Source organism: Hyla sarda, unplaced genomic scaffold, assembly GCF_029499605.1.
Source record: "Hyla sarda isolate aHylSar1 unplaced genomic scaffold, aHylSar1.hap1 scaffold_1135, whole genome shotgun sequence".
In the NCBI taxonomy this organism is placed as follows: Eukaryota; Metazoa; Chordata; class Amphibia; order Anura; family Hylidae; genus Hyla; species Hyla sarda.
In genome coordinates, this window is record NW_026607756.1 from 16426 (window position 1) to 34029 (window position 17604).

A 17604-nucleotide genomic window follows, 5' to 3' on the forward strand; every position below is an offset into this window, starting at 1 on the left:
TTACCCATGTACACCCCTGTCACCCATGTACACTCCTCTACACCCCTCTGTCACCCATGTACACTCCTCTACACTACTCTGTCACCCATGTACTCTCCTCTACACCCCTCTGTCACCCATGTACACTCCTCTGTCACCCATGTACACTCCTCTACACCCCTCTGTCACCCATGTACACTCCTCTACACCCCTCTGTCACCCATGTACACTCCTCTACACCCCTCTGTCACCCATGTACACTCCTCTACACCCCTCTGTCACCCATGTACACTCCTCTACACCCCTCTGTCACCCATGTACACTCCTCTACACCCCTCTGTCACCCATGTACACTCCTCTACTCCCCTCTATCACCCATGTACACTCCTCTACACCCCTCTGTCACCCATGTACACTCTTCTACACCCCTCTGTCACCCATGTACACTCCTCTACACCCCTCTGTCACCCATGTACACTCCTCTATACCCCTCTGTCACCCATGTACACTCCTCTACACCCCTCTGTCACCCATGTACACTCCTCTACACCCCTCTGTCACCCATGTACACTCCTCTACACCCCTCTGTCACCCATGTACACTCCTCTACACCCCTCTGTCACCCATGTACACTCCTCTACACCCCTCTGTCACCCATGTACACTCCTCTACACCCCTCTGTCACCCATGTACACTCCTCTACACCCCTCTGTCACCCATGTACACTCCTCTACACCCCTCTGTCACCCATGTACACTCCTCTACACCCCTCTGTCACCCATGTACACTCCTCTACACCCCTCTGTCACCCATGTACACTCCTCTACACCCCTCTGTCACCCAGGTACACTCCTCTACACCCCTCTGTCACCCATGTACACTCCTCTACACCCCTCTGTCACCCATGTACACTCCTCTACACCCCTCTGTCACCCATGTACACTCCTCTACACCCCTCTGCCACCCATGTACACTCCTCTACACCCCTCTGTCACCCATGTACACCCCTCTGTCACCCATGTACACTCCTCTACATCCCTCTGTAACCCATGTGGAGCCTAATAGATTTGTTTTGTAGGTTTAACGGTGAAGAATTGTGTGTGGAAGAAATCGTGATGATGGCGCGGACCAGATGGAGAAGAGAAGGCAACAAAAGCAAATTAGAGAAGACGTCATTGGTGAGTTGCTGTATAAAGCAGCACTTTGCATTTTTTACCGTCCCCCCCCCCCCCCCCCACCTTTTTTATTTTTATTTTTTTTGCTCGTCAACCTCTGTAGCGGTGCCCCACAAAAAATTTTTTTCCGAGGTGTGCCCCGACCCAAATAAGGTTAGGAAACACTGGTATACAGTATATTTATCCTATCCATATACAGTATATTTTATCCATATACAGTATATTTTATCCATATACAGTATATTTTATCCATATACAGTATTTTTTATCCATATACAGTATATTTTATCCATATACAGTATATTTTATCCGTATACAGTATATTTGATCCGTATACAGTATATTTGATCCGTATACACTATATTTTATCCATATACAGTATATTTTATCCGTATACAGTATATTTTATCCGTATACACTATATTTTATCCATATACACTATATTTGATCCGTATACAGTATATTTGATCCGTATACAGTATATTTGATCCGTATACACTATATTTTATCCATATACAGTATATTTTATCCGTATACAGTATATTTTATCCCTATACAGTATATTTTATCCGTATACACTATTTTTTATCCATATACAGTATATTTTATCCATATACAGTATATTTTATCCGTATACACTATATTTTATCCATATACAGTATATTTTATCCGTATACAGTATATTTGATCCGTATACAGTATATTTTATCCGTATACACTATATTTTATCCATATAAATATACAGTATATTTTATCCATATACAATATATTTTATCCGTATACAGTATATTTTATCCGTATACACTATATTTTATCCATATACAGTATATTTTATCCGTATACACTATATTTTATCCATATACAGTATATTTTATCCATATACACTATATTTGATCCGTATACAGTATATTTGATCCGTATACAGTATATTTTATCCATATACAGTATATTGTTCATATAAAACATAACGTTCAGGTCAATATGACGACATCAGCGACAGACAGTTGTATTTTTTCACACTTTTGCTAAATAAAAACTTATTTATGGAAATTCTTGAATATAAATTTTATTTAAAAGATTCAAAATGGGTCCACCATTGAAAATAGGTGATGGTCACAGCCTCCCCCTCCCTGCACAGGTCACAGAGCATGCCCACAACACTCTCCCATAGAAGTCAATATATCTCTAGACTCCTATTGGCTGCCGTAACAATCTCAGTAATAAGGGTCTCCTGCCCCCTGTTTGACTGGAGCGGTGGTTGGTGGCAAAACTCCTTTAATATCAACTCAAGCAAGATGGCCGCCCCATAATGTACAGAAAACAGAGTAAAAAACTGAACAATTATAAAATAAAAAAATGATTAAAATAAAGGAAATGTATTAACTATTGCGTTCAAGTAAAATAAATACGAATAAGCATTTGGAGTGTAAATAATCCCCGACATCTTGTCATGTGCGTCGGACCCTAAAGGCGACAGATTCTTAATCACAGGTCAAAGGTCGGATTCTTCTTTGTCTCTTAAATGTTTCTTCTGTCTCCAAACCCGAAAAACATTGATGGGATGAATGAAGGTGACGAGGATCAGGATCAATAGGGAAATATTTACCTAAAATAAAGGAACCTGAGGTGAGCGACAAAAAGGACCGCACAAAGGTGGAGGAGGTCTCCTCAGTCACAGCACTGTACAAAGGGGGAAGAGGTCTCCTCAGTCACAGCACTGCACAAAGGGGGAAGAGGTCTCCTCAGTCAGAGCACTGTACAAAGGGGGAAGAGGTCTCCTCAGTCAGAGCACTGTACAAAGGGGGAAGAGGTCTCCTCAGTCACAGCACTGTACAAAGGGGGAAGAGGTCTCCTCAGTCAGAGCACTGTACAAAGGGGGAAGAGGTCTCCTCAGTCAGAGCACTGTACAAAGGGGGAAGAGGTCTCCTCAGTCACAGCACTGTACAAAGGGGGAAGAGGTCTCCTCAGTCAGAGCACTGTACAAAGGGGGAAGAGGTCTCCTCAGTCACAGCACTGTACAAAGGGGGAAGAGGTCTCCTCAGTCAGAGCACTGTACGAAGGGGGAAGAGGTCTCCTCAGTCACAGCACTGTACAAAGGGGGAAGAGGTCTCCTCAGTCAGAGCACTGTACAAAGGGGGAAGAGGTCTCCTCAGTCAGAGCACTGTACAAAGGGGGAAGAGGTCTCCTCAGTCAGAGCACTGTACAAAGGGGGAAGAGGTCTCCTCAGTCAGAGCACTGTACAAAGGGGGAAGAGGTCTCCTCAGTCACAGCACTGTACAAAGGGGGAAGAGGTCTCCTCAGTCAGAGCACTGTACAAAGGGGGAAGAGGTCTCCTCAGTCAGAGCACTGTACAAAGGGGGAAGAGGTCTCCTCAGTCAGAGCACTGTACAAAGGGGGAAGAGGTCTCCTCAGTCACAGCACTGTACAAAGGGGGAAGAGGTCTCCTCAGTCAGAGCACTGTACAAAGGGGGAAGAGGTCTCCTCAGTCAGAGCACTGTACAAAGGGGGAAGAGGTCTCCTCAGTCAGAGCACTGTACAAAGGGGGAAGAGGTCTCCTCAGTCAGAGCACTGTACAAAGGGGGAAGAGGTCTCCTCAGTCAGAGCACTGTACAAAGGGGGAAGAGGTCTCCTCAGTCAGAGCACTGTACAAAGGGGGAAGAGGTCTCCTCAGTCAGAGCACTGTACAAAGGTGGAGGAGGTCTCCTCAGTCAGAGCACTGTACAAAGGGGGAAGAGGTCTCCTCAGTCAGAGCACTGTACAAAGGGGGAAGAGGTCTCCTCAGTCAGAGCACTGTACAAAGGGGGAAGAGGTCTCCTCAGTCAGAGCACTGTACAAAGGGGGAAGAGGTCTCCTCAGTCAGAGCACTGTACAAAGGTGGAGGAGGTCTCCTCAGTCAGAGCACTATACATACATAGAAGGGGTCTCCTCAGTCACATGACTATATATATATATATATATATATATATATATATATATATATATACATTGAAGGGGTCTCCTCGGTCACATGACTATATATATACGTACATAGAAGGGGTCTCCTCAGTCACATGACTATATATATATATACATAGTAGGGGTCTCCTCAGTCACATGACTATATATATATACATAGAAAGGGTCTCCTCGGTCACATGACTATATATATATATACATAGAAGGGGTCTCCTCAGTCACATGACTATATATATACGTACATAGAAGGGGTCTCCTCAGTCACATGACTATATATATACGTACATAGAAGGGGTCTCCTCGGTCACATGACTATATATATACGTACATAGAAGGGGTCTCCTCAGTCACATGACTATATATATACGTACATAGAAGGGGTCTCCTCGGTCACATGACTATATATATATATACATAGAAGGGGTCTCCTCAGTCACATGACTATATATATATATACATAGAAGGGGTCTCCTCGGTCACATGACTATATATATACGTACATAGAAGGGGTCTCCGCCCAGATATGCGCCAATGATAGAAAACGCCGGATACTGCAGCAGAGAGACGACTGCGGAAAGAGACATCACAAGTCCGTAGAGTTTTCCGAAGTGTTTGAGCGGGAACCTGGGAGACAAAACCCGGAAAGTGTCACCTGTAAGGATCCGACATGTAGACTGTGCGGGGGAGGAAAGGAACCGGTCACATGATTTATGCTCAAACCTCAGGCAGCATGAAACAAGTGCAGGGAGGGGATCTCACCATGATAAGTAAGGGACAGCTGGGACCTCCCCCAATCATAGGTTAGATATCCCCCCAATGCCTGCCCCCTTTATGGTCAAATGTGGGGGGGTCCTGTGCCCCCTTTATGGTCAAATGTGGGGGGGGGGGTGTCCTGTGCCCCCTTTATGGTCAAATGTGGGGGGGGTCCTGTGCCCCCTTTATGGTCAAATGTGGGGGCGGGTCCTGTGCCCCATGTGATTATGGTCAAATGTGGGGGGGGGGGGTCCTGTGCCCCATGTGATTATGGTAAAATGTGGGGTGGGGGGGGGTGGTCCTGTGCCCCATGTGATTATGGTAAAATGTGGGGGGGGGGGGTCCTGTGCCCCATGTGATTATGGTGAAATGTGGGGGGGGGGGGTCCTGTGCCCCATGTGATTATGGTAAAATGTGGGGGGGGGTCCTGTACCCCATGTGATTATGGTAAAATGTGGGGGGGGGGGTCCTGTGCTCCATGAGAATGCACCTTAATCACATGGGGCACGGGACCCGCCCCCACATTTTACCATAATCTCATGTGGCACAGGACCCGCCCCCACATTTTACCATAATCTCATGTGGCACAGGACCCGCCCCCACATTTTACCATAATCTCATGTGGCACAGGACCCACCCCCACATTTTACTATAATCTCATGTGGCACAGGACCCGCCCCCACATTTTACCATAATCTCATGTGGCACAGGACCCGCCCCCACATTTTACCATAATCTCACGGGGCAAAGGACCCGCTCCCACATTTTACTATAATCTAGTGTGGCACAGGCCCCGCCCCCACATTTTACTATGATCTCAAGTGGCACAGGACCCACCCCCACATTTTACTATAATCTCATGTGGCACAGGACCCGCCCCCACATTTTACTATGATCTCAAGTGGCACAGGACCCGCCCACACATTTTACTATAATCTAGTGTGGCACAGGACCCGCCCCCACATTTTACTATAATCTCATGTGGCACAGGACCCACCCCCACATTTTACTATAATCTAGTGTGGCACAGGACCCGCCCACACATTTTACTATAATCTAGTGTGGCACAGGACCCGCACACACATTTTACTATAATCTCATGTGGCACAGGACCCGCCCCCACATTTTACTATAATCTAGTGTGGCACAGGACCCGCCCCCACATTTTACTATAATATAGTATGGCACAGGACCCGCCCACACATTTTACTATAATATAGTATGGCATAGGACCTACCCACACATTTTACTATAATCTAGTGTGGCACAGGACCCGCCCACACATTTTACTATAATCTAGTGTGGCACAGGACCCACCCCCACATTTTACTACGATCTCAAGTGGCACAGGACCCGCCCACACATTTTACTATAATCTCATGTGGCACAGGACCCGCCCCCACATTTTACTATAATCTAGTGTGGCACAGGACCCGCCCCCACATTTTACTATAATATAGTATGGCATAGGACCTGCCCACACATTTTACTATAATCTAGTGTGGCACAGGACCCGCCCACACATTTTACTATAATCTAGTGTGGCACAGGACCCACCCCCACATTTTACCATAATCTCATGTGGCACAGGAACCGCCCACACATTTTACTATAATCTCATATGGCACAGGACCCGCCCCCACATTTTACTATAATCTAGTGTGGCACAGGACCCGCCCCCACATTTTACCATAATCTCATGTGGCACAGGACCCGCCCCCACATTTTACCATAATCTCATGTGGCACAGGACCCGCCCCCACATTTTACCATAATCACATGGGGCACAGGACCCACCCCCACATTTTACTATAATCTCATGTGGCACAGGACCCGCCCCCACATTTTACCATAATCTCATGTGGCACAGGACCCACCCCCACATTTTACTATGATCTCATGTGGCACAGGACCCACCCCCACATTTTACCATAATCTCATGTGGCACAGGACCCGCCCCCACATTTTACTATAATCTAGTGTGGCACAGGACCCGCCCCCACATTTTACCATAATCTCACGGGGCAAAGGACCCGCTCCCACATTTTACTATAATCTAGTGTGGCACAGGCCCCGCCCCCACATTTTACTATGATCTCAAGTGGCACAGGACCCACCCCCACATTTTACTATAATCTCATGTGGCACAGGACCCGCCCCCACATTTTACTATGATCTCAAGTGGCACAGGACCCGCCCACACATTTTACTATAATCTAGTGTGGCACAGGACCCGCCCCCACATTTTACTATAATCTCATGTGGCACAGGACCCACCCCCACATTTTACTATAATCTAGTGTGGCACAGGACCCGCCCACACATTTTACTATAATCTAGTGTGGCACAGGACCCGCACACACATTTTACTATAATCTCATGTGGCACAGGACCCGCCCCCACATTTTACTATAATCTAGTGTGGCACAGGACCCGCCCCCACATTTTACTATAATATAGTATGGCATAGGACCTGCCCACACATTTTACTATAATCTAGTGTGGCACAGGACCCGCCCACACATTTTACCATAATCTCATGTGGCACAGGACCCACCCCCACATTTTACCATAATCTCATGTGGCACAGGAACCGCCCACACATTTTACTATAATCTCATGTGGCACAGGACCCGCCCCCACATTTTACTATAATCTAGTGTGGCACAGGACCCGCCCCCACATTTTACTATAATCTAGTGTGGCATAGGACCTGCCCACACATTTTACTATAATCTAGTGTGGCACAGGACCCGCACACACATTTTACTATAATCTCATGTGGCACAGGACCCGCCCCCACATTTTACCATAATCTCACGGGGCACAGGACCCGCCTCCACATTTTACTATAATCTAGTGTGGCACAGGCCCCGCCCCCACATTTTACTATGATCTCATGTGGCACAGGACCCACCCCCACATTTTACTATAATCTCATGTGGCACAGGACCCGCCCCCACATTTTACTATGATCTCATGTGGCACAGGACCCGCCCACACATTTTACTATAATCTAGTGTGGCACAGGACCCGCCCCCACATTTTACTATAATCTCATGTGGCACAGGACCCGCCCCCACATTTTACTATAATCTCATGTGGCACAGGACCCGCCCACACATTTTACTATAATCTAGTGTGGCACAGGACCCGCCCCCACATTTTACCATAATCTCATGTGGCACAGGACCCGCCCCCAAATTTTACTATAATCTCATGTGGCACAGGACCCGCCCACACATTTTACTATGATGTCATGTGGCACAGGACCCACCCCCACATTTTACTATAATCTAGTGTGGCACAGGACCCGCCCACACATTTTACCATAATCTCATGTGGCACAGGACCCACCCCCACATTTTACCATAATCTCATGTGGCACAGGACCCGCCCACACATTTTACTATAATCTCATGTGGCACAGGACCCGCCCCCACATTTTACTATAATCTAGTGTGGCACAGGACCCGCCCCCACATTTTACTATAATCTAGTGTGGCACAGGACCCGCCCCCACATTTTACTATAATCTAGAGTGGCACAGGACCCGCCCCCACATTTTACTATAATCTAGTGCGGCATAGGACCCGCCCACACATTTTACTATAATCTAGTGCGGCACAGGACCCGCCCCCACATTTTACTATAATCTAGAGTGGCACAGGACCCGCCCCCACATTTTACTATAATCTAGTGTGGCACAGGACCCACCCCCACATTTTACCATAATCCCGTGTGGCACAGGACCCGCCCACACATTTTACTATGATCTCATGTGGCAAAGGACCCGCCCCCACATTTTACTATAATCTCATGTGGCACAGGACCCGCCCACACATTTTACTATGATCTCATGTGGCAAAGGACCCGCCCCCACATTTTACTATAATCTCATGTGGCACAGGACCCACCCCCACATTTTACCATAATCTCATGTGGCACAGTACCCGCCCCCACATTTTACTATAATCTAGTGTGGCATAGGACCCGCCCACACATTTTACCATAATCTCATGTGGCACAGGACCCGCCCCCACATTTTACTATAATCTAGTGTGGCACAGGACCCGCCCCCACATTTTACTATAATCTAGTGTGGCACAGGACCCGCCCCCACATTTTACTATAATCTAGTGTGGCACAGGACCCACCCCCACATTTTACCATAATCCCGTGTGGCACAGGACCCGCCCACACATTTTACTATGATCTCATGTGGCAAAGGACCCGCCCCCACATTTTACTATAATCTAGTGTGGCACAGGACCCGCCCCCACATTTTACCATAATCCCGTGTGGCACAGGACCCGCCCCCACATTTTACCATGATCTCATGTGGCCCAGGACCCGCCCCCACATTTTACTATAATCTCATGTGGCACAGGACCCACCACCACATTTTACCATAATCTCATGTGGCACAGGACCCGCCCCCACATTTTACTATAATCTAGTGTGGCACAGGACCCGCCCCCACATTTTACTATAATCTAGTGTGGCACAGGACCCCCCCCACATTTTACTATAATCTAGTGTGGCACAGGACCCGCCCCCACATTTTACTATAATCTCATGTGGCACAGGACCCACCCCCACATTTTACCATAATCTCATGTGGCACAGTACCCGCCCACACATTTTACTATAATCTAGTGTGGCACAGGACCCACCCCCACATTTTACCATAATCCCGTGTGGCACAGGACCCGCCCACACATTTTACTATGATCTCATGTGGCAAAGGACCCGCCCCCACATTTTACTATAATCTCATGTGGCACAGGACCCGCCCACACATTTTACTATGATCTCATGTGGCAAAGGACCCGCCCCCACATTTTACTATAATCTCATGTGGCACAGGACCCACCCCCACATTTTACCATAATCTCATGTGGCACAGTACCCGCCCCCACATTTTACTATAATCTAGTGTGGCATAGGACCCGCCCACACATTTTACCATAATCTCATGTGGCACAGGACCCGCCCCCACATTTTACTATAATCTAGTGTGGCACAGGACCCGCCCCCACATTTTACTATAATCTAGTGTGGCACAGGACCCGCCCCCACATTTTACTATAATCTAGTGTGGCACAGGACCCACCCCCACATTTTACCATAATCCCGTGTGGCACAGGACCCGCCCACACATTTTACTATGATCTCATGTGGCAAAGGACCCGCCCCCACATTTTACTATAATCTAGTGTGGCACAGGACCCGCCCCCACATTTTACCATAATCCCGTGTGGCACAGGACCCGCCCCCACATTTTACCATGATCTCATGTGGCACAGGACCCGCCCCCACATTTTACTATAATCTCATGTGGCACAGGACCCACCACCACATTTTACCATAATCTCATGTGGCACAGGACCCGCCCCCACATTTTACTATAATCTAGTGTGGCACAGGACCCGCCCCCACATTTTACTATAATCTAGTGTGGCACAGGACCCCCCCCACATTTTACTATAATCTAGTGTGGCACAGGACCCGCCCCCACATTTTACTATAATCTCATGTGGCACAGGACCCACCCCCACATTTTACCATAATCTCATGTGGCACAGGAACCGCCCACACATTTTACTATTGTCACGATGCCGGCTGGCAGGAGGTGGATCCTCTGTGCCAGAGAGGGATTGGCGTGGACCGTGCTAGTGGACCGGTTCTAAGTCACTACTGGTTTTCACCAGAGCCCGCCGCAAAGCGGGATGTTCTTGCTGCGGCGGTAGTGACCAGGTCGTATCCACTAGCAACGGCTCAACCTCTCTGACTGCTGAAGATAGGCGCGGTACAAGGGAGTAGACAGAAGCAAGGTCGGACGTAGCAGAAGGTCGGGGCAGGCAGCAAGGATCGTAGTCAGGGGCAACGGCAGGAGGTCTGGAACACAGGCTAGGAACACACAAGGAAACGCTTTCACTGGCACAATGGCAACAAGATCCGGCAAGGGAGTGCAGGGGAAGTGAGGTAATATAGGGAGTGCACAGGTGGAAACTAATCAAGCTAATTGGGAAGATTGGGCCAGGCACCATCATTGGTGCACTGGCCCTTTAAATCGCAGAGACCCGGCGCGCGCGCGCCCTAGGGAGCGGGGCCGCGCGCGCCGGGACAGGACCGACGGAGAGCGAGTCAGGTACGGGGACCGGGGTGCGCATCGCGAGCGGGCGCCACCCGTATCGCGAATCGCATCCCGGCTGGAGGCGGTACCGCAGCGCACCCGGTCAGTGGATCTGACCGGGGTGCTGCAGCAACGAGGATGAGGCGAGCGCTCCGGGGAGGAACGGGGACCCGGAGCGCTCGGCGTAACAACTATAATCTCATGTGGCACAGGACCCGCCCCCACATTTTACTATAATCTAGTGTGGCACAGGACCCGCCCCCACATTTTACTATAATCTAGTGTGGCACAGGACCCGCCCCCACATTTTACTATAATCTAGTGTGGCACAGGACCCACCCCCACATTTTACCATAATCCCGTGTGGCACAGGACCCGCCCACACATTTTACTATGATCTCATGTGGCAAAGGACCCGCCCCCACATTTTACTATAATCTCATGTGGCACAGGACCCACCCCCACATTTTACCATAATCTCATGTGGCACAGGACCCGCCCCCACATTTTACTATAATCTAGTGTGGCATAGGACCCGCCCACACATTTTACTATAATCTCATGTGGCACAGGACCCGCCCACACATTTTACCATAATCTCATGTGGCACAGAACCCGCCCCCACATTTTACTATAATCTAGTGTGGCACAGGACCCGCCCACACATTTTACTATAATTTCATGTGGCACAGGACCCGCCCCCACATTTTACTATAATCTAGTGTGGCACAGGACCCGCCCCCACATTTTACTATAATCTAGTGTGGCACAGGACCCGCCCCCACATTTTACTATAATCTAGTGTGGCACAGGACCCGCCCCCACATTTTACTATAATCTAGTGTGGCACAGGACCCGCCCCCACATTTTACTATAATCTAGTGTGGCACAGGACCCGCCCCCACATTTTACCATAATCCCGTGTGGCACAGGACCCGCCCCCACATTTTACCATGATCTCATGTGGCACAGGACCCACCCCCACATTTTACCATAATCTCATGTGGCACAGGACCCGCCCCCACATTTTACTATAATCTAGTGTGGCACAGGACCCGCCCCCACATTTTACTATAATCTAGTGTGGCATAGGACCCGCCCACACATTTTACTCTAATCTCATGTGGCACAGGACCCGCCCCCACATTTTACTATAATCTATTGTGGCACAGGACCCGCCCCCAAATTTTACTATAATCTAGTGTGGCATAGGACCCGCCCACACATTTTACTATAATCTCATGTGGCACAGGACCCACCCCCACATTTTACCATAATCTCATGTGGCACAGGACCCGCCCCCACATTTTACTATAATCTAGTGTGGCACAGGACCCGCCCCCACATTTTACTATAATCTCATGTGGCACAGGATCCGCCCCCACATTTTACCATAATCTCATGTGGCACAGGCCCCGCCCCCACATTTTACTATGATCTCATGTGGCACAGGACCCGCCCCCACATTTTACCATAATCTCATGTGGCACAGGACCCGCCCCCCTTATTTTACCATAATCTCATGTGGCACAGGACCCGCCCCCACATTTTACCATAATCCCATGTGGCACAGGACCCGCCCCAACATTTTACCATAATCCCATGTGGCACAGGACCCGCCCCCCCTTATTTTACCATAATCTCATGTGGCACAGGACCCGCCCCCACATTTTACCATAATCTCATGTGACACAGGACCCGCCCCTACATTTTACCATAATCTCATGTGGCACAGGACCAGCCCCCCCCCTTATTTTACCATAATCTCATGTGGCACAGGACCCGTCCCCCCTTATTTTACCATAATCTCATGTGGCACAGGACTCGCCCCCACATTTTACTATAATCTAGTGTGGCATAGGACCCGCCCACACATTTTACTATAATCTCATGTGGCACAGGACCCGCCCACACATTTTACTATAATCTAGTGTGGCACAGGACCCGCCCCCACATTTTACTATAATCTCATGTGGCACAGGACCCGCCCACACATTTTACTATAATCTAGTGTGGCACAGGACCCGCCCCCACATTTTACTATAATCTCATGTGGCACAGGACCCACCCCCACATTTTACCATAATCTCATGTGGCACAGGACCCACCCCCAGATTTTACCATAATCCCATGTGGCACAGGACCCGCCCACACATTTTACTATGATCTCATGTGGCAAAGGACCCGCCCCCACATTTTACTATAATCTCATGTGGCACAGGACCCACCCCCACATTTTACCATAATCTCATGTGGCACAGGACCCGCCCCCACATTTTACTATAATCTAGTGTGGCATAGGACCCGCCCACACATTTTACTATAATCTCATGTGGCACAGGACCCGCCCACACATTTTACTATAATCTCATGTGGCACAGGACCCACCCCCACATTTTACCATAATCTCATGTGGCACAGGACCCGCCCCCACATTTTACTATAATCTAGTGTGGCACAGGACCCGCCCCCACATTTTACTATAATCTAGTGTGGCACAGGACCCGCCCCCACATTTTACTATAATCTAGTGTGGCACAGGACCCGCCCCCACATTTTACCATAATCTCATGTGGCACAGGACCCGCCCACACATTTTACTATGATCTCATGTGGCACAGGACCCACCCCCACATTTTACTATAATCTCATGTGGCACAGGACCCGCCCACACATTTTACTATAATCTAGTGTGGCACAGGACCCGCCCCCACATTTTACTATAATCTAGTGTGGCACAGGACCCGCACACACATTTTACTATAATCTCATGTGGCACAGGACCCGCCCCCACATTTTACTATGATCTCATGTGGCAAAGGACCCACCCCCACATTTTACTATAATCTCATGTGGCACAGGACCCGCCCACACATTTTACTATAATCTAGTGTGGCACAGGACCCGCCCCCACATTTTACTATAATCTAGTGTGGCACAGGACCCGCACACACATTTTACCATAATCCCGTGTGGCACAGGACCCGCCCCCACATTTTACTATGATCTCATGTGGCAAAGGACCCGCCCCCACATTTTACCATAATCTCATGTGGCACAGGACCCACCCCCACATTTTACTATGATCTCATGTGGCACAGGACCCACCCCCACATTTTACTATAATCTCATGTGGCACAGGACCCGCCCACACATTTTACTATAATCTAGTGTGGCACAGGACCCGCCCCCACATTTTACTATAATCTAGTGTGGCACAGGACCCGCACACACATTTTACTATAATCTCATGTGGCACAGGACCCGCCCCCACATTTTACTATAATCTAGTGTGGCACAGGACCCGCCCCCACATTTTACCATAATCTCATGTGGCACAGGACCCGCCCCCACATTTTACTATAATCTAGTGTGGCATAGGACCCGCCCACACATTTTACTATAATCTCATGTGGCACAGGACCCGCCCACACATTTTACCATAATCTCATGTGGCACAGAACCCGCCCCCACATTTTACTATAATCTAGTGTGGCACAGGACCCGCCCACACATTTTACTATAATTTCATGTGGCACAGGACCCGCCCCCACATTTTACTATAATCTAGTGTGGCACAGGACCCGCCCCCACATTTTACTATAATCTAGTGTGGCACAGGACCCGCCCCCACATTTTACTATAATCTAGTGTGGCACAGGACCCGCCCCCACATTTTACTATAATCTAGTGTGGCACAGGACCCGCCCCCACATTTTACTATAATCTAGTGTGGCACAGGACCCGCCCCCACATTTTACCATAATCCCGTGTGGCACAGGACCCGCCCCCCACATTTTACCATGATCTCATGTGGCACAGGACCCACCCCCACATTTTACCATAATCTCATGTGGCACAGGACCCGCCCCCACATTTTACTATAATCTAGTGTGGCACAGGACCCGCCCCCACATTTTACTATAATCTAGTGTGGCATAGGACCCGCCCACACATTTTACTCTAATCTCATGTGGCACAGGACCCGCCCCCACATTTTACTATAATCTATTGTGGCACAGGACCCGCCCCCAAATTTTACTATAATCTAGTGTGGCATAGGACCCGCCCACACATTTTACTATAATCTCATGTGGCACAGGACCCACCCCCACATTTTACCATAATCTCATGTGGCACAGGAACCGCCCCCACATTTTACTATAATCTTGTGTGGCACAGGACCCGCCCCCACATTTTACTATAATCTAGTGTGGCACAGGACCCGCCCCCACATTTTACTATAATCTAGTGTGGTACAGGACCCGCCCCCACATTTTACTATAATCTCATGTGGCACAGGACCCGCCCCCACATTTTACTATGATCTCATGTGGCACAGGACCCGCCCCCACATTTTACTATAATCTCATGTGGCACAGGACCCACCCCCACATTTTACCATAATCTCATGTGGCACAGGAACCGCCCACACATTTTACTATAATCTCATGTGGCACAGGACCCGCCCCCACATTTTACTATAATCTAGTGTGGCACAGGACCCGCCCCCACATTTTACTATAATCTAGTGTGGCACAGGACCCACCCCCACATTTTACCATAATCCCGTGTGGCACAGGACCCGCCCACACATTTTACTATGATCTCATGTGGCAAAGGACCCGCCCCCACATTTTACTATAATCTCATGTGGCACAGGACCCACCCCCACATTTTACCATAATCTCATGTGGCACAGGACCCGCCCCCACATTTTACTATAATCTAGTGTGGCATAGGACCCGCCCACACATTTTACTATAATCTCATGTGGCACAGGACCCACCCCCACATTTTACCATAATCTCATGTGGCACAGGACCCGCCCCCACATTTTACTATAATCTAGTGTGGCACAGGACCCGCCCACACATTTTACTATAATTTCATGTGGCACAGGACCCGCCCCCACATTTTACTATAATCTAGTGTGGCACAGGACCCGCCCCCACATTTTACTATAATCTAGTGTGGCACAGGACCCGCCCCCACATTTTACTATAATCTAGTGTGGCACAGGACCCGCCCCCACATTTTACTATAATCTAGTGTGGCACAGGACCCGCCCCCACATTTTACCATAATCCCGTGTGGCACAGGACCCGCCCCCACATTTTACCATGATCTCATGTGGCACAGGGTCCGCCCCCACATTTTACTATAATCTCATGTGGCACAGGACCCACCCCCACATTTTACCATAATCTCATGTGGCACAGGACCCGCCCCCACATTTTACTATAATCTAGTGTGGCACAGGACCCGCCCCCACATTTTACTATAATCTAGTGTGGCATAGGACCCGCCCACACATTTTACTATAATCTCATGTGGCACAGGACCCGCCCCCACATTTTACTATAATCTATTGTGGCACAGGACCCGCCCCCAAATTTTACTATAATCTAGTGTGGCATAGGACCCGCCCACACATTTTACTATAATCTCATGTGGCACAGGACCCACCCCCACATTTTACCATAATCTCATGTGGCACAGGACCCGCCCACACATTTTACTATAATCTAGTGTGGCACAGGACCCGCCGCCACATTTTACTATAATCTAGTGTGGCACAGGACCCGCCCCCACATTTTACTATAATCTCATGTGGCACAGGATCCGCCCCCACATTTTACCATAATCTCATGTGGCACAGGCCCCGCCCCCACATTTTACTATGATCTCATGTGGCACAGGACCCGCCCCCACATTTTACCATAATCTCATGTGGCACAGGACCCGCCCCCACATTTTACCATAATCTCATGTGACACAGGACCCGCCCCTACATTTTACCATAATCTCATGTGGCACAGGACCCGCCCCCCCCTTATTTTACCATAATCTCATGTGGCACAGGACCCGCTCCCACATTTTACTATAATCTCATGTGGCACAGGACCCGCCCCCACATTGTACCATAATCTCATGTGGCACAGGACCCGCCCCCACATTTTACTATAATCTCATGTGGCACAGGACCCGCCCCCACATTTTACCATAATCTCATGTGGCACAGGCCCCGCCCACACATTTTACTATAATCTAGTGTGGCACAGGACCCGCCGCCACATTTTACTATAATCTAGTGTGGCACAGGACCCGCCCCCACATTTTACTATAATCTCATGTGGCACAGGACCCGCCCCCACATTTTACTATAATCTCATGTGGCACAGGATCCGCCCCCACATTTTACCATAATCTCATGTGGCACAGGCCCCGCCCCCACATTTTACTATGATCTCATGTGGCACAGGACCCGCCCCCACATTTTACTATAATCTAGTGTGGCATAGGACCCGCCCACACATTTTACTATAATCTCATGTGGCACAGGACCCACCCCCACATTTTACCATAATCTCATGTGGCACAGGACCCGCCCCCACATTTTACTATAATCTAGTGTGGCACAGGACCCGCCCACACATTTTACTATAATTTCATGTGGCACAGGACCCGCCCCCACATTTTACTATAATCTAGTGTGGCACAGGACCCGCCCCCACATTTTACTATAATCTAGTGTGGCACAGGACCCGCCCCCACATTTTACTATAATCTAGTGTGGCACAGGACCCGCCCCCACATTTT

General features: G+C 48.9%; 1 protein-coding gene across 1 annotated transcript in view; it reads right to left on the reverse strand.

Moving 5' to 3' along the window:
- Positions 1-2212: 2212 nt before the first annotated feature.
- The window catches only part of SLC43A3 (solute carrier family 43 member 3), a gene marked incomplete at its 5' end in the record, with an annotated part of 88253 nt that continues 72861 nt past the window's right edge, over positions 2213-17604 (reverse strand). Inside the window, 2 exons of the mRNA XM_056551636.1 lie at positions 2213-2760; positions 4610-4733. Of these exons, the coding sequence (XP_056407611.1) occupies positions 2647-2760; positions 4610-4733 (238 nt within the window). The remainder of the gene's footprint in view (positions 2761-4609; positions 4734-17604) is intronic.